Source organism: Epinephelus lanceolatus, chromosome 15, assembly GCF_041903045.1.
Source record: "Epinephelus lanceolatus isolate andai-2023 chromosome 15, ASM4190304v1, whole genome shotgun sequence".
NCBI classification, from domain to species: domain Eukaryota; kingdom Metazoa; phylum Chordata; class Actinopteri; order Perciformes; family Serranidae; genus Epinephelus; species Epinephelus lanceolatus.
In genome coordinates this window covers 8,464,228-8,487,841 of record NC_135748.1, presented here as the reverse complement: position 1 = coordinate 8,487,841, position 23,614 = coordinate 8,464,228, and the positions used below count along the sequence as shown (strand labels likewise).

The window sequence follows — 23,614 nt, the reverse complement described above, 5'->3', positions numbered from 1 at the left end:
CTGGCAGGGACTGCAGGTCAGACTCAGCTCTTGCAGTGGCTGGGTGATGATGAGATGAGGCTCAGGTGTGTGAGGCAGCAGAGGCAGGAACAGGTGTAGATGATTGCTGGGCTGGCAGAGGACAGAGTGCAGAGTGGGGGGGCACAAGCAACCTGGCTGACAGCCATAATCCAGGAGACACTGTGACAGTAGTGCTTCTTGTGCTGACCCTGCCTGCAAGTTCCGGCTTGGCTTATAGAGTTTACATTGTGATGACTTTCTCGGCTCAAGGTAAGTTTTACAAATATGAAACCTCCATGGATCAAAAATTCATAATGGAAAGAGCCATAACTTACATCGTTTGCATTTTGAGATGTGCCGTCAACAGTTTTACAGACCTCTCTTTACAGTGGTGGTCTATAGGGAAATGGCTTTTTGGCCACTGGGAAAAATTGGAAGCAAGGTTGAGTGGTGTTCCTGGGGGCTTATACTTCACAGCTTGAGACTGTGTAGGAGAAACTGATTGAAAATCAGGAGCTATGTATTTACTCCATAAACTTCAATGCATGTATTTAAAAATGTTCTGTAACAATCACAAGTGATGGACATTGGAAAATGTTTTGATATTGATCCTTCAGTGTTAATGTCTGTTATCAGTTTTCAATTTAATACACTGTGTAATCTGAGTTAGAATGCTATAGTGTGACTGAGTTTTCTGACTGAGAGGGGCCTGTTTGGACTACCCAACAAAATATAGGTGTCCCGTGTGGTTAATTTAAGTCTGAAAAGCATCCAAATTCTGTTACGATGCTGCCTCTAATTTCAAGGAAATGATGTTATGTTCTCTGAACCCACTGAGGAATTTTGCAACCTATATGTAGCAAAACAAAGAAACCATGACACATATTCTGTTAGAGAGTGTATCTTATCTCATGATAGAGGTATGCCGGCCATTAGTCATTATTTATAAATGCAGTTTCATCTGCCAATGATCACACAGCTGGCTCATGAAGTGATGTATCTGACTGAGTCAGTCATTATTAGTCATTGTTCAAATTAATGAAAGTACTTTTTTCACCTCTAATCTAAGTGTTTTGAGGCAGACTCCTGCCTACAAATCAGATGTTTCATTTCAGTCTGTCATCTGCATATGCACAGACTCAGCCAGACGTGAGATCGGTGTGAGAATATTACTGTAAGTCAGTGAACATCTCATTTGTAATCCATCTGTTCAGTACAAACAGATTTCCTGTTTCACAAAAAGAACTGCAACACCCATAATAATTCTTACTGATGATCCTACAGAGAGGGAACAGGCTTCACAGCTGCCTCTAAACAACACACATTCCTATGACAAAACAATATTAAATCCAGGATGACTCCAATAATGACACCAAGTTTAAATCAGTATTATAAATGAATATGATAAACATCGATTCTCACCCCTACATCAAAGTTTTCACAATATTCAACCAACATCAGACATATTAATCTAGGCTGGCCACATGCAAGTTCATTCTTTCTATCAGAAATGATTGTTTTTACAGCAAAAAGTCCATAGAAAGAGAGAATTGTATTCCACTCTGGCTGTAGTAGCATATTGCAATTCTTAGTGTTTTGCTACTGTTGACTAATTGTACACTGCTGCTGTTCTGCTGGCATATGGCACTAATAAACACCATGTTGCTTGTGTTTAATCAGCAGATACCACTTCCCATAGGCATATGCTAAAGCCCCATTTCCACCAAGCAGTTCAGTTCAGTACACATTTTTTCTGTTTCCATGGTGAAAAGTTGTGGAATTGTTCCAATGGAACCCATTTTTGGTTAAGTTTTACATATATTAGTACACTTTTAGTAATGAGTGGATCTTCAAGTGTTTAAAAATATACATTAATTTTGACTGGATTACAAGTGTTAGGTGGAAACGGGGCTTATGTCTCACTGGCATATGCCATTGTTGTGGTGACATTATGCTGTATAGCCTAACATACAGTGCTGTTACACTAACAGATACCACTTCTTACTGGCTTGAAGAATAATGAAAATTTAAATAAATTCCATGACATTTTACATAATGGCCACTGGCTTCAAGTTAACATTAATGGTCAAATCACTGGTGCATGTTGCATATTTAACATTGTAAAAATAATTCATATATAATACTGTGGGCCCACAGTATTTCATGTCATGTTTACATGCTCCATATGCCTAACTCAAAGAAGTATTTCACTGCTGGAAAGATGGTCTTTTCACAACACTAGGCTGTTTATGCAGTAGATGCAAATAATTTTGACATTTTTGCTATAGCACCAGAGAAAACTGAGAAAAAGGGCTGTAGCACTTGCATTTGCTCAAGAGGTAAAGAACATACAACTACCAGAATGCACAGCGCCGCTCCAGACCAATAAACACCGGTGGGTGACATAATGCAAACTGGTCCATTTCACACAATGGCGGCTGGCTGCTAACAAACACAGTAAGCTCAAATATGTTCCTGATACATTTTAGGTGATAAATAGGCAACGCAGTAACAGCATCTTGGTTTATATTTGATCAGCGTTTGATCTCAGTTTTTTGGCCTACTTTTTCAGTATGCAGGAAGCAGTATGGCACCCACTTCCTGTTCAGAAAGTCCTGCTGTTACAGCAGAACAGAGCACTGAAATACATTTCTGAAGTAGGCATTGTGGTAACAGAATCTTGGTTTATATTAGATGAGCACTGCCTCGTTTTACCATTTCATCTAAGTTTGGTCTAAGTTTGAGAGAGAGAGGGAGACAAGACCATCTCTTCATCCACTATCATCCATCTATACTTTTTGTGTCTGTGGGACGGTATGGGTGGCGGGCAATACCAAAATGTGGATTTACAACCTGTAGTTGGAGCAACAGCCCAAGAGCCAGCAAAACTCCAGGTAGCAGGTAGATCTAGACACTGGTTAGATAGCAGGGAGTTTACAACAGTTCATCTACACAAACTACCCACATTGTTGTGATACAAAGCTGGTGGAAAATCAATTAAGTATCCCTTTAAGTTTACTATAATAAAGTAACCACAAACCGTTTTACACACAGAAAACCAGGGGCAAGGTAGTGTTATCCAGCAAACATGTAACAGTCTCTGGGAACCTGCAGGTGACAGGATATACACACTTCACAAAGGATAGGAAGTGGGTTAGTGGTTCAAATGGGGCCCAACAGCAAATGTTTGACCCAAGACCCTCAAACAAGTTGATTCAGTCATGGTGTTAGGTGGTACTTGCCAGTGGCACATGTCAGTGGAACATAAGTAGCATACCATATGCATGTGAATCAGTCAGATCAATCAGTATATGCTGGTGGGGAGTAAAATTTTCCCTATTTATTCTGTTTTTGTTTGTTTGTTTTTCTTCTCTCTAGGTGTCCACAGGAAGCAGGGAGGACTTGATGACCGACTATTTCACCAGAAGTCCCGCCCCCTCAGCTCCAGCTGGCAGAGATCAGGTGACTCCCACCAGCTATGTCACACCAACTGTACAGTCATCCAACCAGAGGCCGGGCCAGAGCGTCAAGCCATCACCTCGCCAGCCTGTAGGTCAGTCCCCAGCCTCAGGTCAGCCTGTCACCCAGAGAAGCAGCCAGTCACTGAGCAGAGCTTTCAGCCTAGCCTCAGCTGATTTGCTGCGCTCCAACGGACCAGACAGTTTCCGTGGAAATGAAGGCCAATCAGACGCAGTCGTTAGGAGACAAGGAGGAGGGGCCAGTGGGAGAGAACGGCCGCTGTCAGCTCGGCTGGCGGGTCCGACCAATCAGCATGGAGATAGCAGCTTTCTAAATCCGCCTATTCACCATTCGTCCTCTCTCAATCTGCAAACGGAGAGATACGCAGAGAGAGAAAGAGACAGAGGGAGGACTCCCGTCTCTCGGAACGGCCCCACTGCTTCCTCCTCCTACCACCACCGTGGAGAGGTCGCCATGGTAACCCCTGTCAGGGCCGTGCCTGCCCCACGACCTGATGAAGCCTCAGAGCATGGGGAAGTGTTAAGGGAGGGGCGGTCAGGTGACTCCTCCCACTTAAAGAAAGAAAGTGACAGAGCGAGGTGTGGGTCTGTGGAACGCCCGAAAAGCACTCCTGCTTCCCCTGACCCCAACAACGACCCTCAGACTGTGTGGTATGAGTACGGCTGTGTCTAAACACTGACATTAATGAACGTCTATGGGTGTGGCTGTGACTAAAGACGGGAATACTGGAGCTTTACGGGCTGAGTCCAAACCCTCAGACACAAGTAATCAGTCTCTGGACTGTGCTCTTTGTACTGTGGATAAATGTTATGACTCTTGAAGTGTACGGTTAAGCTTTGCTCATACACAACATCAACTGGAAACAAGACTAAATCCTGGAAAGCAAAGCCACATTTTAAACAAATCTCTACATGAAAGAGTTCAGTTTGTCTTTTCGGGAACAAACTTTTTTTAGACAAGTAACCAAACCTGATACCATACACGTCACCTGCCAATACAGCTGATTAAAACAGTCTATCAGGAAGCTTCATAAAGTGAAACAGCTGCACACAAACAATCACATCACATCTTAAATACTGGATCTATAGAGTCAGTGTCCTTTTGGCATTTTTCATCTCAAGCTGAATCTCTCTCAAGAGGATGGGATATAGATTTGAGCTCAATCATTGATTGCTTTTTTTAAGGATTTAGACGTGGACATCACAACACTAGATGGTCTCTAAGAATGCTGGAAATCATTGGTCTCTGCTGTTTTATTATCACCGTGTTTACTGTGATCCAGCAAAAATCCAGGGCCCACAGGATGTTTTTTTTTGTTCTGGGGCAAAGGAGCCACCAAAAGAGATTTTTTAAAAAGGTGTTGTAATTACTCGCTGTTTTAAAAATTAACAGTGGATATTTTAACCAGATGATGATTCAGATTTTTTTTAAGAGTGCTAATTTTAACAAATACAGAAATGGAGATGGGAGCTGAGATGTCTAAAGTTCGAGAATCCCTAACACTTAAAGCCTGCAGGAACAGAGGACAAGTGCTACATGCATAGTTGTGGACCGAAATACTAAGAATGGGCTTAGTCTATGAGCTGGAACTCTTTGACTACTGACTGACACGCTGTCCGGTCCTGCTAATGTTTACCTGGATGCTACCAACTCAGCAGAACTGTACGGCAGGAATTAGCCGGCACCAAGATGAGTGATTGAACTAAAGTGAAGGCAACCAGAAGCACCAGAGCGACTGAATGTATCAGATTTCTCCCCCTTTTTTGTCCTCTTCCTTTTCCTTCATTATCTAGATCAAACACTGGGAAAGACCAGTGAGAGAAAGGAAGGAAATGGAGGAATGTAAGCAAAGAGAGTTGAGGCAAGTGAAGGAGAAATGAAGTGAAGAGATAGAGGGTGAGAGTAAATTGAGGGATGCTGGGATAGAGAGCAGTGGACAGATATAGAGATGGACAGAGTGACGGGAGGACGCATAGATAAACAGGACAGAGATGGTGGTGCTCCTCCCAGTTAAATTACAGTCTTTCTCCCTCCATCTTTAGATTCTGTCCCAGCATGCAACACTCTGATACTTTACTGGAAATGTTGCTCGGCCTGAGCCAACACTAGTTTCACAAACACACACCCATACGCATTCGTACACACACATAATGATATATACAGACACAGAGGAATTGTCCTTGAGGGGTTGGTTGTGGCTTCGCTGACCATTGAGCTGGACGTAATTCACACACATGCACACACACACACCACTGGGTAAACCACTGTGTTTTGGTTGGGTGTACTGCTGCACGCTAAGTTAGCGAGACAGTTGTAAGCACTGCACAACAGAGAGGAAGAGAGAGAGAGAGATTCAGACTGAATCCAGACCCACTGTAATCTGGATGGTAGAATATGTATGTCATGAATCAGCTTTGTTTTATAATGCACGAATGCACCAAGTGTTTGACAATTTCCTCTGTTGGTAAAGATGACTTTGTTCTCATTACACAATGGGTCCAAGTGGCTCTGGTGAATCTCTGACTTTGGTGCACCATGCTCACATTTTACACCAGCATACACACCGTTATGTTGGTCAACACGTCATGTATCATTTGTTCTACTCATATTCAATAGAGTATCCAAAATCAGAAAAATGAAAAACAATGTTATTTCCTTATTCATTCATAAATTTTTGTTTATCTTGTTTTTGTACTTGAAATTTTATGCTTAAGTCATAAATAGTTAATGCAAATACAGGCCATGGAGCAAATTTGAACATGATCATTAATACAATTGTGCAATTCCTGAAAAAGTCTTAAAATGTCTTACATTTAGTTATATGAATATTAGACCTTTATAGTCATGAAATTACTTTATACTTGCACTTATCTGTTGACACAATATTGATTAACCTAACTCACTTTTATAACCATATTCCTACATAAACCTTAAATCTGCACGGGATCACATTTATACTGTTCACCTTTATACTTACCTGCAGTACTTGAATAAGAAAGATGATTTGCCCAAAAATCAGTCTTAAATTTGATAAGAATTATCTTCAAAAGGTCTTAAAAGGCATTAAATGTAAATTTCTGATACCTGTAGACACCCTGATTTAATGTGTTTGATCTGTGTGAACAGGAAGTCCTCGACTTTTTTTGTGTCTTGTATTTGATAAACATGTAGCAAATAGAAAACGGGTTAAAGTTGCTGCCTACAGTCTAACTCGCTGTATCCATGGTGATGTTATACGTCCTGCTGCTATTAACGTGACATTTTCCAAAATACTTTGTTGGAAGAAAAGAACACTTACGTTGATGTTCAAACTCTGTTCAGTACATTAAATCAGGTGGCACCATCGCCCAAGTGTATTTGCTACAAAGTAATGCCACTGTCGCAAATAATTTTCAAGGTCGGAATAAAATCATGAGATTTACCTCAGTTGGTGCGCACTCCCATGGTGTCAATTGTTTGGTGTAAGGCGGTCATAAAACTCAGTCCAAGCTGTCTTAAATCCATCTTTTTTTCATCTTGATGTTATTACAAGTCTTTAGTCTTAGGTCGTGTAAATACTGCAGTTCAATGATGTGAACATTGTCAACAACCCATAGCTGTGCTCTCTACAGCACCAAACAAGAAGCAGCAAATGGGGTCAACAGTAGTAATGGAGGGGACTCTGAGGAGGCGCAAGAATGCGAACAGGTCTTGGTTCTCTTGTTCTGTGGAAAAGGAGGAGAAATGGAGTTGTTGAGTAAACAACAGTCAGTGTTAAATGTGCGTGTATCTGATCCACCAACCAGCACTTAGTTAAGTGAGAAATCTATCTATTTTGATGCTGAATTTACAAGAATACTGTCGAGATATGAGGACTTTTATCTTGTGTATCCAGAATTATGCGTTTTAAAGAAGAAGCAGGCCATCCTTTGTTAGTATCTTAAGGGGAAATTTGTGGACATGTAAGAAATGGTAAATATGGCATATTTTTTAAAGGGAGTTTAGAGTAATATTTCCCACCAGGTGCAGGATGGGAAATAATCTCAAGAGGAATCTAGTTGTAGTCTTGCAAATAGTGACCCTGTAAAACCCACAGTCTTAGTAAAATCCTACAATGTGAGACTAAAAGCTCACTTTTTCTTTAGCTGTCAGAGGCTGTCAGACTTTAGTGTTTTTATATTCTTTGCAAAGACCTGGTCACACATATCAGACATAATGGATCATAGTCAATTTTTTCATTTCCTATTTTTGACTCAAGCATAAAGTCGAAGTACAAAAAAAACAAGCTGTCATGAGGGTTTTTTTTATTTATTCATTAATGACTAGCATAACATTGTCTTTACATTTTCTGATTTTGGATTCCATTTTGAATATGAAAAGAAGGAATGATAAACAGATTGGTCACACAGCAGGTTGATGTTCTCTCACTTTAGTAACAACAGTAATCTTATAGTGTCTGCGTTTACATGACAGTAGAGCAAACCAATTTATTTTTAGTCCAACTAAAACAGGATTTTTCAAAAACATGTTAGTCCAACTGAAATTGGACCAAATCAGATTTCTCATAATGAGTAACACACCCAGAAAATGCCACTGGGAGTCGAATTACTCCCGCATGTATACAGTTAGGCGGACCCAAACTGGCCCAGGTGCTCTGTGCATGCTCCACAGTTTTGGCCTCTGGCCATGACCTGGAAGTCAAATAGCATTAAATACATAACAGAAGAAGAAGCCAGTAACAACATGGCGAAATCTACATCCAGAGCTGTGCATTTTTGGACGGACTAAATGTACAGAGCTGTAAAGTTGTCCACCATGGTACCAGTTTGCCGCTAGCTAACCGTAGCTTACCAGTTGTTTGGTCTGTGACGTAATAGGTCAGCTGGAGAAAGGTCCAGTACTAACAAGCTGACAGGGGGCGTATCGCCACCTACCGTAGTGGAGTCCCATGCTTGTATATTGGGACAAGGACAGTAGTCCAGTTAAATGGCCAAGTAGAGCTATAACTGTAGCTCATGGTGCCACATTTAACCGAAATGTGTCTGAAACACACACACACACACACACAGGGGCACACATAAGAGAATTGAGTTAAGACTGAGAATCACGCATCATCTCACACTACATGACCTCAGTACTGGATTGTTTTTATATCTTACCACTCATCTTCCTGTCTGAAACTTGAAACACAAAAGGAAGACGCACACAAAGTTGAGGTTTTACTGGAGACACACGTATGGTTTCACGTATGGTTTCTGGTGATGACTGTTGGGGGGATTTTGAAATACTTGGTGTATTATTAGAGGGCACTGAACAGAGGGAAGAGGAGGATGAAGAGGTGGGAGAAATGAATTGAAGTATGCCTTGGAGAGAGATGATGATGATAATGGGAGACAAAAAATGAATCTCATGCTGATTATGCTGATGAACTGACCTTTTGTCTGTACTGCTGTCTGTAAATACAAACCTGTCCCTCCTGCATTATTAACAACTGACAGTAAAGACATTCCTAAAAGCACTAGAATGATGATGATGAGGAGGAAGAAGATGTAACACTGGAGTTAAGGAAAATGAAGATTTGACTGGAATCCATCACTAACCTTACTGCTCACCTTCTGAACAAAAAGCACATGTCAATATGCAAAGAGCTAAATTATTTTACCTGTAACATTTGTACATGATATTAGATTTTATAAACTGGGCAGATGTGAGACTGGGGATACTTTTTGTAAAATTGTCTGGAGCTTCACTTTGAAAATGTTTGATACCAAAAAACAAATCCATATTAATTCCTGTAAACTGGTAAAAAAAAATGTGGTCCCAAGATTTGTAGATTTTTAAAAAAAAAAATAAAAATGCTAGTAGTGAGAAGATGTTAGCAGATGAAGTAACATGATATTACTCACTGTAGACTGCAGGCTGATGCTGTCGATGGTGCTGCAACCTGTCTGCCTGTTGTGGGGTTGGTGTGTGTTGCCTTGTTTGTGCTGCACTTAAAGCATCTCTGCATTATTAGTTTCCAAAGCCTCTCAGGCCATTTCTGTGTGTGTGTGTGTGTGTGTGTGTGTGTGTGTGTGTGTGTGTGTGTGTGTGTGTGTGTCAGTCAATTTCAGTTTGCTGACGTCAATAGAAAACCATATTGAACCCAGAGAAACAATATTTCTTTAGAGGAAATAACACCATCACACACTTGTGTTTCGCATTATCAGTTATTGGCTTTGTGAAAAGTGTGTGTTCTTGTGTGTCTACTTGTCTCTGTGCCCGCTTTGCTGGAGACCAATCTGTCCACCTGTCCTACGGATCCATTATACACCAGTTTGGGTGAGATTGTTTGTATTGGTCTGCTTAACCTGCTTAAAACAACACCAAAATCCTCAGCTTGACTCTGGTGCTTCCCGCTCAGGGGACCAACAGGCTGATTTCCTGAACTCTTGGTGTTCTCTGTGTGCAGGTCTCAGCACCAGACGATTAAAAAGGACACCAAATCGCTGCAGGACGTTGCAGCGCCACATGAGGGAAGTGAAAGCAGAAGATGAAATAGAGCTGACGTCACTGACATTTCCTGCTGCAACTGGAATAACTTTAGTTCACTTTATGAGCATCGCTGACTGCTATGCTGTGGTGTGACTACTGTAATAAGGCTACTAGTGTGATTCAGTAGAAACTGAGATTGATATTATTTCACCCAAAAGCTTTTTGGTAATAAAGATTTATAAACTTCAATGTCATTGTGTCAGCTGGTGCATTAACTGAGTGGCTTTCTTTTAGGACAAATGTTCTTCATAGGTGGTGTGTCAGATGCTGCTTTCACAGGCTGTAGGGCTTTTTCCATACAACTGTTAAAGTATGAATTATATTACTGGTGGCGCTGTCCTATTTACGTGTCCCAGTAAACCATAATGTTATGACAGCGAGCCCAGGGTGTCAGCAGTTCCTTAAAAAGTCCTTAAAAAATGTATTAAATGTTATAAATATTTGGCCTTAAAGGTTATGAAATGGTCTTAAATGTAAATTAGTGAGGTCTGAATTGTCATGTATATTTCAGCTAATTTCATTTATCCATCTTTTGATTTCTTTTTGTCTAAATGAGTCAAGCTTTTCTGCTTGACGAGTATGGAAGCATATATGAGACGCAAGCATTTGAATTTTAAAAGGGACTGAATACTTCTATTGAGATTTAAATGCCACTGAATTCATAGTATTGAAATGTTTTATTTTGAAAACCATGTGTCTGAATTTATTTGTTCTGAAATCGTTTTTAAATCAAAACATGAAATTTCAAAAGCTGAATTTAAGTTTTGTTTTTTTTAGTGTTCAAAAATCCAAATTCAAAAATTTTCAAAAAATAAAGCAGATTCAGGTTGCTCAATTTTAAATGGTCAGATTCAGATCTAAAAATTCAAGTTTAATAAATTTCATATTTTAATTTCAAAATATCGCTAATATAAAAGTCCACATTTCCATTGTGTCTTTAAACCTACCACTGAGCCTAATACTTTACACTTGCACTTACCTTTTGGCAAAATGTAGAGTAACCTAACTCACTCTAATAACCATAGTCCTCTATAAAACCAGCCTCTACACACACATATACTACCTACCTTTATACGCACAGCAATGCTTGAATAAATAAAGGATGATTTGCCCAAAATATAAATCTTAAATTTGATTAAAAACTATCAAGGTCATAAAAAGCATAACTGTCTGATACCTGTAGCCACCCTGCAGTGATCCACCTTGTACAATACAAGGGCTCTGAAACTGAAGCAGCTAATTGAATTTGATTATTTACACCTGTCCCTCGTTCCCAAAGGGTTAACCCTAACCCTTTTTAATGCGCAAGTTAAAGGACCTGACAGGATTACATTTCACTAGCACTGTATCTGATATGATTTCATGTGACCAAAAAAACGACTGATTAACCTAATGTTTCCCAGAGCACCTGAAGGCACCGTGAGCATCCCAGGCTGCCACAGATTGTGATCCAGTGATGTTGACATGCACTCTTTTGCTCCTAATCAATGTGTAAGACTATGAATGTGTTAACGGGCAACTGTTTGCTAACATGGTCACTATACAGTTACAAGGCATTATGGTGATGATGGCAGTATAACTCAATGAATGGAAAAGACAGACAGATAGATAGATAGATAGATAGATACATAGATAGATAGATAGATAGATAAAGTCTAGCATAAATCCAATAGCAAAACAGGCTGCAATGTAATCACTGCAGGCAACTGAGCACCATGACTTTAAGTCCAACAAAAGTGCTTGTCACTGACAGGCTCAGATTATTATTAAAAGTGTCCGGTGACATTATGAAAAGGATCCATACAGAGATAGACCTTTTGTAAAAGAGTAAGATCCTTTTAGTTTGACCAGAAACAGCCCCAAAATCACTATCACCAAACACACCAAACTCAGTTTAACTAAACATTTTAGCATATATTCAGCCAGCATGTTTTCACGTCTTATGGGGTGTATACAGGGTTTATTTCCACCAAACCAGAGATGGTGATTGTTGGAACAGTGGAATGACAACAGGATGGCTTTTGTAAGTTAGATAAAGTCTGGTGGGTCTGACAATAGCGATTTGGGGGCCGTCTGGTTAAATAAAAATGATCTTACCCTGTGACAAAGATGTCTGTCTCTGTAGAGATCTTTTCCATAATGTTGTCAGACACTTAGAATAACAATCTGAGCCTGTCAGTGGCAAAATCAAGCCCTTTTAGTGGATAGTAACCTGATGGTGCACAATTGCCCTTAGAGATTACATTGCAGCCTGTTTTGCTGCTGCCAAGTGCAGCCCTGTTGCTCAATACTGGGCCAATTTCAAAAATTGTTTTTCCCATTTATTAATTGGACACAAAAACATGGGAAATAAGGGCCAGGTTGAAAAATACCAGAGGTACCCTTTAACAGTCCCAGTAAATTAAACAAAAAAACTTTGCGTTTGGTTTGTAGACAGAATTTTCTATGGTGGGAATTTGCTTTGGGCTCATGCTTAGATTTATTTATTTATTTATTTATTTGTGAGATTTTGGACTAATTTGGACACCTGCTCAGAGTTTATTTTCTGGAAGAATGATGTTCATCTCTCGTTAGACACTTGTAGAAGGTGCATTGAAGCTGCTTTGGCAGCCCACGGTGGCCCAGCGACACCTCACTGACACACTCTGTTGGTTTTTCCTTTGAATTGTCGCCCACCGTAGGCTCCTACACATTATTGCATCCATGTAGGAGGGCAGTTATTAGTCATATACTATAACAGGCCCACGCGGAGTCTGCGGGGAATCAGAATTCTGACACCTCCACTGATATTTCTTTTGCATGTTGTCTATCAGATCATATGAAAAAAAGAAAAGAAACTAACAGATTTTTTTATTTGGATCACTGCTGCTGAAAACTTTAAAAAAAAAAAAAAAAAGTCCGCAGATTCCGTTTAGGTCTGTTTATGAGATGGTAATAGGCTACATCACCAGACATATAGGCATATATTTTAAACAGCACGTGGTTTAAACGTGGTTTTCATCTTGACACATATCTGGCATTTACTGAGTGTGTGTAGGCAGAGTGTGTGTGTTTCAGGAAGAGAGAGCACGCGCGCCTGTGTGTAAGCGACAGAGAGGCAGAGCTGGCGGTCAGTTTGATGCAGATCTTCAGACCGGAGAGATACGGTAAGAAATAAGCGTCTTTATTTAATCTCTGTATGTTTTAAATACCGAATAGGCTACTGAACAGTAGCGCTGATGTGTGTTTGCGGACTAACTGCAGAGAGTTTCTTTACCAGCTCTATCAGATATTTGGTGTTGGCAGCTGAAGTGACAGCGGGTTCCTGTTGAATGCTGATCATTATGGAGCGTTCAGTGTGAAGAGTGAAATGTAGTCAGAATGCCTGTACGGGCTCTTTAGTCCAGAGTTATTAATTATTTATCTTAACTATCAAGGGGTGTCAGTCAGTGGGCTGCTGGTGTGGAGACAAACACTGTTGGAGTCAGGAACATTTTCCATCACTCTGACTGGACTTCATGTATTGTGTGAAGCTGAGGGAGGAAAAGCTGCAGCTACTGCAGATTTCATATGGCTATTATTATTTTCACAAGCTGACTGTAGAGCTTTATGTAATATTCATAGAGCAAGGCAACCATGTGTGGATCAGTGACTGGTAAAGGAGTGTTGGAGCATGTACCTCATATTAATATGTTGTGGTCCATTGCTTTCCCTGTAGTATTCAACTATACAGATACAAAATATGAAAATGAAAATATAATAGGGTAAAGTCCCCTCTGGGTTTCAATGTAATGACTCACAGGTTGACTGGCTAATGTGTGGCTGTTTGTCGGATTGGAGACGGGAACAGTAACTGAGTGACTGATTAAAGGTAGGATCTGGAGGATTTTCAAACAAAACAAAATATAGACATATACAAATGAAATCCTGCTTAATCATCACCTATGGGCTTCTACTCATGTGTGGTGGTGACTCTGTTTGCAGAGCTCCTGCCCTTCTGGGCAGAGATTTCCCCAGCCAGTGCAAGACTAGAGCACAGGTGCCGTGCCCAAGCGTGAGCCTTGCCTGAACCTCTTCTGTGAAGCCTTCTTCCGTACCTCCGGGCTCCGTACACCCGGGAGGGTTGAGCCTGATAGGAGGGGCCAAATTTGAATGTGTGTTTACAAACAGCAACTGGAAAACCCTCCAGACCCTACCTTTAAATGAATGGATTACTGGACCATTTTTAAAGAGCGACTTCAACCAAAATACAGAACAAGCTTATATCCTCACTTGGTGTCCAGTCGTTTGATAGGCTTTAGTTTTGAGATCTTCACTGCTGCGATTTTGCCATCACACCAAACAGTGGAGATGAATGAGATTTTACTCTCAGCACTCATATCTTTGAATCAAACCAAATGAGACCAAAACTCTGTCGGAAATATGATGGGTGCAAAGATGCATTTCAATCTTACACGCAGACTTCCCCTTTCCTTCTCAAGTGCCTTTAAATCCATATTTCTTTAATAACCATTGACCAAAGGATTATGTGTTATGTGAAGGGGGCTGCTCAAAACTGTGTACACAAAATCTAAACACTCTTTAGTATAAGGACTATATTCTTTTCATGATTCTCACTGTGATTGGGCTTTTGTTTGCAGACTGTTCAATTGCTTTCTATGATCAATGAGATGTGTTGAAAGCTTCAGGTAAATCTTGTAAGCTGACCTTGAGTTTAGATTTTTATTTGTCATGCTCTACCTTTACACAATGTCTTGTTCAACACTGTGGCCCCAGAAGTTTTCATAGGGGAGGTCAAATGAGGCCACTGAAAATCTTGTGTCACACCAAAACCAAAAGTCCTGACTGAATTTCTGGAATCTGATAATGCTCTGGAAGTATAGGCTATCTGAAAACTATGACAGCATGAGGAATGAAGGAATCACATACTGTATTAATATACTTTGGTTGCTTATTTTATAGTTAATATTACCGATTATCTGATGTGCATAGACTACTTCAGTTACCATTTTGAGTTCTGAGACAATCCTGTTATAAAGGTTGGGTGTGTAAGATTTGAAGAATCTACAGGCAGGCCTGGAATATAATATTCATAACTATGTTTTCATTAGTGTATAATCACCTAAACTAAGAATGGTTGTGTTTTTGTTACCTTAAGGCTCAGATACACCAAACCGATACTAGTGGCGTATGGCATTCTGCGCCTGTGTGAGAGGACTTACCCCTCCAGACCAGCAGGTGGCGATGGTCTGTAATGTCATTAAAAAAGGGAAACCGGAATACTGTTCTGACACTCATAGCCAGTTAGCACATCAACAACACAATCCAGTGTTGAAATAACAGAGCATATTTACCGTGCACTAGTGAACAGTAACACAAACCATCAGCAAGTGTTTCTGCTTAAGAGCTCAGTGACGAAGAAAAACAGTCTTATCTCATGTAACAAGTTTGTTTCAACCTCACGCCCTCTTGACTTTAGCTCTTTGTGTACATTCCTTGCTTCTCTTTTCCTGCACTGAGCTGATCTGCCAGTCAGAGTGATTTAATTCACTGACGGCCTCCACTGTGCCAACACCTATTCAATATGCGGAACTGGCGGAAAAAAGGCCAACTAGCACCGATGAGGGCCAAAGGTACAGGACACACTGCACTGACAAGGATGGCAGATGCTCAACAACAACCCAACTTTGACTTTGGCTAACTGTCAGCTTGGTGTGTCAGGGCCTTTAGAATGAGCCCTTTATAAAGAGAGATGGAGCGGGTCCTCCTCATTGTTGTTTTTTGTGGCTCAGAACAGATTAGTCAAACACAGGCTTTAGATAGGGCCATTTATGTTTTTTGCGTTTTTGGATCGGCCACCATCGTTCTCCTACATGCTTGGCACACGGGAGAAGTTTCAGTTGGTTGCCTAATGGTTAACAGTGTGTCCTAAACAGAGAATGGGGGAGTGTTTAATAGTTGGATGTAATGTTATTCTATAACCATAGCAACAAGATTGCAGCTGCAGTGGTTTGGAAAACAGCACTTTGATGAATTTACTGTTTATCCAACACATTCTCACTCTGACCTCGTCACATATTGACGTTTTGGTCATAGACTTTCCATGTCCACATGCGACGTGGAAGGTACCGTGGTTGTTGAGGTTCTGGGACACCGTGTCAAGTTCTACTCTTTTAGATACACTTATGTTTTCACAGGAAATTTAACCTTTACAAACAGTCTCTTTCAAAATAAATGCACTACGTCTGCACAACACCGTGAATTGACTTTTTTTTTTCCTTCAACAACAAACACACATGGTTGGGTTTGGGCAACAAAGGAAGTGGTTAGGTTTAGGAAAAAATAACAGGGCCTGGCTTTAGAATCTTACAGGACGCAAACAGTCGTGGTTTGTTGGACCCATCCACCAACCCCACCACACGCCCTACTCGGATTCTGCCGCCTTAAATTTCGTCTTTGTCCCGCTGCGTTTCTCCTTGACGCTGCCAGGCACCTTTAAACTATAAGGGCAACTGGCTGCGTTAAAGGACACCTTTTTTGCTTCCGTTTCTGACGCTGCAAGTCACTGCCCACGCGCCGGATTTCGATGACTTCAGAGTGAGACCGTTTTCATTGATCAGAGCACAAATGAGACACCAACTAGCACAACGCACCAACTCTCTCTCTCACGTTCTCTTCTTTACATCTCCTCCTGCCGCACCTGTCAGTTGTGTAGTGACGAGGGATCGGGGAGCCACATGGCTGCACACTGGCTACAGTGCACCAGAGAAAGGATAGATATGTTCCTGAGGTCCGCTTTTTCCTTATAGGCATTCGGAGGCGCACCATCCACCAACACTGGCTGCTCTCGCCTCAGCTCAGCACCGCCAACGCCCCAGGCAGCACTGTGATACATTTTATTTTTTCTAACTGGACTTTTTGAGTTAAATTTTGTGCACTTCCCAGTGTCCGGACCTGTTGGAGGCCAATGCTGGTGGACGGTGCCAACTTTGAACATGTCCAAAAACTGCATTTCAGACAGTGGACCTTGGCAATACGTCTATCCTTCCTGCAGTGCGCTGTGGCCAAGAGATGGTAAAGAAGAGAGCAAGCAGGACAGACAGTCGCTGTGTTGTGTTATCTCTACCGGTGGGATTTGCCAAATGCCTTTATTAAAATAAACAACAAGCTAAGGTGGAGAGCAACTACACAGAGATATAACTAAGGCTGTAATGCTACAATTTATGGTAAGATACAGATAAGTTGATGAGCTAGTTCACTGTGTTTATGGTATTTATAACGGAGCATTTGCACAAGCTTAGAGAATGATGTATGACTTAGATTCTACTATAGTCATACGTCATCTTCCTGTTTTAGCAAGCACAAAATTAAGTTATTTGTCAACAAATATTTGGCGAACAGGGTAGTTAAACAACAGTGTCAGGACATGACTCAGTAAGATATGAAATATCATAAAAATGCCAAAATACACGGGGGGGGGGGGGGCCTTAAGAGCTCAACTACTCAACTCAATCTACTTCCTGATTAATTTGGGATTCACTCTAATTTTCCCATAACTAAACCTTGACTCTCTGCCCACAAAAACAGAGGCTCAGCCCAGCAGCTCTGCTAAATTGGTCCGTATTTAGAATCATCATCCATCACATATGGACACATTCTTGTCAGGATATCTTTCATTGACTGACTCGGTTCTAGTAAGCCGTACTGACATGAATGGAGGAGGAGCACTATTGCCAGAGTGCTACTATGCACTGCAAAGCTTTATCTCTCACCGTTTACATAAACAGGATGAGTCACAGCACATACTAATTAAAAAAATTTAAAAAAAAATCAAACTATAGCCAGATAACATAAAACAGAAAGTAATCGAGTTGTAACCAGCAACACACATAAACATAAACTGTAAGTGTAATTGATTTTTCCTCATAATGAGGTTTTTCCAATCACCAGTTAGAGCACAACTCCGCAGCAGCTCACCTCCAACCACATAAATAACTGTTGATCACAGTGTAATTACTTTTGACGTATGCTCTTCATTCTCAATTCAGGCACCTTTTTTAAATCTCCTTACAGTCTGCCCTTGGGTCCAGGCCCAGACATTGGGCACCAGAGGGACCAACTGCAGGGGCCCTTTGTGTACACTAACCTCATTCATCCACGAAAAGGCCATCTCAGCTCTCTGCAGACATTAGCAGAAAGGCAGGAAAAAGCCAAAGCCTATTTGTAACGTCAGTGGCTTTACATACAGAATCGAGCTAAGGCGGGAGCGCTAAATGTGGAGACCAGGGACTGCCAGGGGCCTCAAGAGGAGTCCAAGAGGCCTTTTTGACTATGCTTGGGGACCACTAGGGAGTCCAGTGGCCAAGGTAGAGGTCTCCCGGTGTCCTCAAGGGGGTTTTAAGGTCTCTAGAAGGACCCTTGATGATAAAAGTGAGTCATCAAGGGTCCTTCTAATGACTTGGAACTCCTTGGGGACCCCTGGCACCTCCACCAGGACCACAGTGGCCCTACACCAGGCCAACAAGAACACCCTGAATCTTGTTAAGGCTTCCTAGGATTTTCTCAAGCTCTGACACCCCTTTTCCACCAAAATATCTCTGGTTCTGAACAGGTTCCATTCCGGATTCTCAGAACCTTGGTGCTTTTTAGTGAACCAGTTTAGCATGGAACCAATTTAATCAAGGATGTATTACCAACAGAGGGCATGTGCAATACACAAGGGACAAACACAAACCAACTATCAATGAGACCACTGCACACTCTTTTTTCCCCATTTCTCACTTGACTTCTCCCTTGTTGCCCTCTCCATCCTTTACACACTATTAAACTTCGGTTAAGCAGAGGCCTGCTATTTTTGTTATTCCAACTTGAAATGCTCTGAATTGTTCAAAATTAAGTGTGGGAAATGGAACAGAACTGGTTCTATGTTGGTGGAAAGGGTATGAGACTACCTAGAGTACAGCCTGCCTAACCTTGAAGACTCTTCAAACTTCCTCCAGTAGCTTTTGAACTACCTTGTGGCCATAGCAAAGGTTTTAGGGTTTTAGGGTCCCTCTGCAAAAACTCCTTGAGTCACCCTCGGACCACAGCAAGATGCTCAAGGGGGTTCCAGGGTTTATAGAATGAACCTTGACAAAGGAACTGGGTCTTCAAGGGACCCTCTAAGGACTGGGAATAGTCTTGAGGACCTGTTCGACCTATACCACGGTCAAAGTGGCTCATCCCCAGGGTCCTCAGGGGGTTTACAGGAAAGGACAGGGTCCTTCTAGTTATCCCTTTAAGACCACTGACCCTAACCTCCACTAGGACCATAGTGTCTCTCAACCAAAAGGAGTTCTGGGTCCTGCTAAATGCCTCCTAGGATCCTCCCAAGGCTCCCTAGAAGAATGCCAGAAATCCCTTGTAGGTCCCGGAGACCTTCATCATGACCATTGGAGACCTTTGGACCCCAGTGAAGGTCTCAGGGGTTCTCAAGAGTGTTTCAGGCTCCCTAGAAGGACTCCTAACAACACAGTTCCATCATCAAGGGGGTTCCAGGGTCCCTAGAAGGACCCTTGATGGGTATTTAAGGTGCAAGTAGGGACCATGAAACTTCCTGGGTTTCCCTCCACCAGGGCCAAAGAAAGGTACAATGACCCAGCACTGGGGCTTCAGGATCCAGCTAGCAGGGTTCAGGGCTTCTTTGCGACTTCTTATTTCACAACAAAGGTAACGCTTTCAGTACCATCACATGATTCGATGAAATGTGAGTGTTTGGATGTTATATTTAGCTCATTATTGCAGTGCTAACAGGTAATAGTGCCAATCCATCACTGCTGAATAGCAACGTAACTCCCATATGGTACCCTGGATGAAAACTTTTGGGTAATTCTGCAATGGGCCTCAATGAAGTTCTACGACACAATAGGATTAAGAATGGTTTGCAAGTTATTTTTAAGTTTTTTTCTCCTCGTCCTCTCTGCCTCTTTCATTTTCCTCCTATCCGATAAGTGTTCAGAGTCTCTGGGTGAAAGGGAGCAAGCAATCAGGTCTCTGGCTAATCCCTGGAGAGTACCTTAGTTAATACTCTGTGTGTCTACTGGTAGCAGGAGTTTGGGGTCAAGCAAGGAACCAGCAGTAGATCCAAATGTAGCTCTATTATACCTGAAGTATCCTGTTGCTTCTCTGTCACTCAGGATACTAGACTATTATGAACTGAAGTTGGCTTGTGTAAAGCTCATATCTTATTTAAACTCAGCTGCATAGGCTTTCATCCTCATTAGGAGAATACCACAGATAAGATTGTTTGGAATGCGAGGATACTGAGGCATGAGTACACCCAATCACATTTACTGCTGCTTTTCACAGTCTAGGCATGATCATTTTACAAAGTATATTTTTATTCACTTTGTGTATTTGGGGATAGTGAGAAGCAGAAGAAGTATATGGATAATGTATTTAGTTTTCTGTGCTCTATGATGGACACATAATAAAGCCATGCTGCACTGCATATTGTATTGCCTTATTGCTTGATTTGCCCATAGCCTATCACCTTGAGCAAGGCTGCTGTGGGACTGACAATTATATTTCCCGCTGGATGAATTGTAATGACTTTGACGATCCTCTGACTTGTCATTCTACGCCATGAACAGATCAAAATTTTAATTTGTCCAGTAGGCTACTTGGTGACAACAAGAGCTAATGACACTGCCATCAGCTGAGGTTGGGGAGTATGTGTTTTCTAATTAGCAAATGTTAGTAAGCTAACATGCTAACTAAGGTGGTAAATATTACCTGCTGACATCAGCATGTTGGTGCCGTCATTGTGAGCATGTATAGAAGTTCTATATAAATGCAGTCCAAAAATGTAGGCTAGTCGATTCTGTTAGTTTGAAGCCCCCTTGCGCCTAAGAACAGCTTCAGAGTTGCCAGCATGGCGAAACTCTTAAGGCCTTTGCACACCAAGTCCATATTGGTGTTTATTGTCTTATTTGTGACAAGAATTAAATAAGACAAAATGTAAAGACACATTTGCTCTTGTGCTTTTCTCCACTGGAGGTACCCCCCTGGCTGTCACCACTCTTTGCCTGCGTCTTGCATTTAGCACCACAGCTTCATGAAGGGGCCGACCTCTTCTCCCTCACTGTCTCCACACTGTCGCTTTCTCTTTCTGTGTGTGGTCCTCTTTCTCCTCATCATCATCCACCTTAATATTATCTGATCTGTTGAAAGTAGGCTTTCTGAGTTATAAAATGATACTGTGAGCCTCATTCCTCTCTCTTGTTATGAATGTATGTGTCCCACAGGTTACACCAAATTTTCCAAATTTTTAAAGGCTCTTGATGGATGGGGAAAAAAGGCTAATAATCAAACCTTTTGCCATAAACTTAAATGATGTATAAAAGTTTTAAAGTCAGTGTGTAATTGTGATTGACGCAACATGATGTTGTATTTATTTTTGAACATGCAACAGTTTCAGCAAAAAAACCTACAGACTTGGTGTGCAAAGACCCTTAGTTTTGCTAGTATCTTTAAAAGTGATCACACTTTGACAGTAAGATTTAAATGTGTCATACATGGTCTAATGCTCTTTTAGAAGTGTTAACTGTTGCAGCTGTGATATTAAGGAAGGAAATAATACACATCCTATTCTTTTGTTGCATGCAAATGTATTAAACTTAAGCATAGGGCCCACTGGCATTAGCTTTAAATGGGAAGTCCTAAAATTAGAAGATGTCTGTATTAGCTTTAAAACATATCAGTAGAAGCCAACAGGATGGAATTCAGCCCAAAAAACTGATAACAACAACAGCCATTTTTCATGCTGAATTCCACTCTAGTCAGTCTGTCAGTAGCTCGTGTCACAAAATCTGCTCTTACAAAACAACAGACAATGACTTTGTACAACCTTGTCTGTATCAAAGAGGCAAACTGAGTAACACATTAATCTGATTTAGAGTGACCGTTTCACCAGCCTCAGAGGCAGTCATCTCATCTGGCTGCGATGGCCGAACACTGCTGAGTGAACACACTTATCAAACAGAGGACCGCAGGGTATGGAGTAAGATGACAATGTATTGCACATGAAGTCATATTTTATGTCATCTTCAAGGTCTGATCTCTGTGTGCTACAGATGAAAAACACAATTTCAGTTGATTTACTGTTACAGTAAGTCATGAGAAACATTACTTATAGTTGGAAGTAAATCTGATTGTACCTGTCTGATCCAGATCTTACAGTTGCACTGTGATAAAGTAGCTGTCAGCGCTCTGAGGCTGGGATGGGCTGAGATGGTGTTTATTTTGGAAAGTAAATTGTTTTGGGGAAAATGTAGACATTTGTGGCTCAAATCTTTAAGAGCGTGATTCCGAAACTGTTGCTGATGTTGACAGGAACTGTGATGATGCAGTGGGACAGAGCAGCACAGTATTTATAGCCCATGTTACACTTGAACTGAACATGTTACTTGACTGATATGACACAGGTTGATGAACAGTATAGTAAGATGCACATCATCCTGCTTTCTAGATGTGTAGACGATGAATCACATCCGTTTGTCAGCACATACCAAAGCTGATTTACAACCTGCTGGACAAAATGAAGATGATTTCCCAAGAGGAGAAGTGGGAGGAAGTTATTTTCTTACTGGTTACATTTTATCCCTTGGAAAATCACTTTGTTTTGTCATGAAGAATCATGAAGTTATGAAAGAGAAAATGGTGTTAAAGCAATGATCCTTCTTCAAGTCACATTTCTGCTGTAGTTAAAAATTACTCATCATTTACACATAATCTGAATAGACGCTGTGCTAATGCTATCAGCTTTAGCATGTTCAACTATTCTGGGGGAGCATGATGTAGGAGATTAACGGAAACAAAGGAGAGTGAGCAAAGTGCATGATGTGCCAAGATCCCCATCTGACGCCCAGCTACTGATACAGGTATTTATATGTCTCATAGATCAAGGGGCCACAGAGAACATCACTTTAGCATCTTTTAGCTAAATTAAGGTGTTCAAACTTGTTTTATTTGTCTCTCATTTTAGAGGCATTTGCTGAGAGAGCCACAAGATGTATCTTAAAGTTCTGCTAAACTTTTACTAACTGGACATTGCAAATTATTTCCAAGGTCAACAATGAACATTTACATTTACGCCCAATTTTCTAAACCAGTGACTGGAGAAAGACTCTGGACATTACGTTTTTAGCTAACGTTACAGGATAATGGATGCAGTGTACGTCAAAATTTGCTGTCAGCCTCACTTGAAGATGGAGTTTAGAGTTAACATAAGACATTAGCTTTAATACTAAACATTGCCCACGCTGACATGAACAGAAATACATCAACTACACTGAGTAACTGAATGCTAACGTTAGCTTAAGTTAGTTAACACTGCAACAGTTCACTGCTGTGTGCTGTGTACCAGACAGTGACAGTTTTTTTGTCCATAATCAGCTCTGTCTTTTAAATTCAAACGAACACAAATGGTTTGCTTTCAAGTTTACAAGTAGCTCAGGGAATAGGAAAGTGGGCAGGCACGGTAATGCAGTGGTTAGCATTGTCACCTCATAGCAAGAGGGTTCCTGGCCTTAGCCCCGGCGTAGGGGTGCCCCTCTGTGCCGAGTTTGCATGTTCTCCTTGTGTCAGCGTGGGTTTTCTCCAG

At 41.2% G+C, this 23,614-nt stretch overlaps 2 protein-coding genes across 4 annotated transcripts in view; both read left to right on the top strand.

The window, feature by feature from the left end:
* ccdc88c (coiled-coil and HOOK domain protein 88C) overlaps positions 1-10,182 on the top strand; it is a 74,277-nt gene extending 64,095 nt beyond the window's left edge. For 2 of the 3 annotated variants that reach the window (XM_078174877.1, XM_033642530.2), the window contains exon 31: positions 3,379-10,182. In XM_078174877.1, the coding sequence (XP_078031003.1) occupies positions 3,379-4,152 (774 nt within the window). In that variant the 3' untranslated portion in view covers positions 4,153-10,182. The remainder of the gene's footprint in view (positions 1-3,378) is intronic. The other variant, XR_004502532.2, reaches the window with a different exon arrangement.
* A 2,813-nt stretch (positions 10,183-12,995) lies between these two features.
* gpr68 (G protein-coupled receptor 68) overlaps positions 12,996-23,614 on the top strand; it is a 36,815-nt gene continuing 26,196 nt past the window's right edge. The window contains exon 1 of the mRNA XM_033643365.2: positions 12,996-13,139. The gene's annotated coding sequence lies outside the window, so the exon portion shown is untranslated. The remainder of the gene's footprint in view (positions 13,140-23,614) is intronic.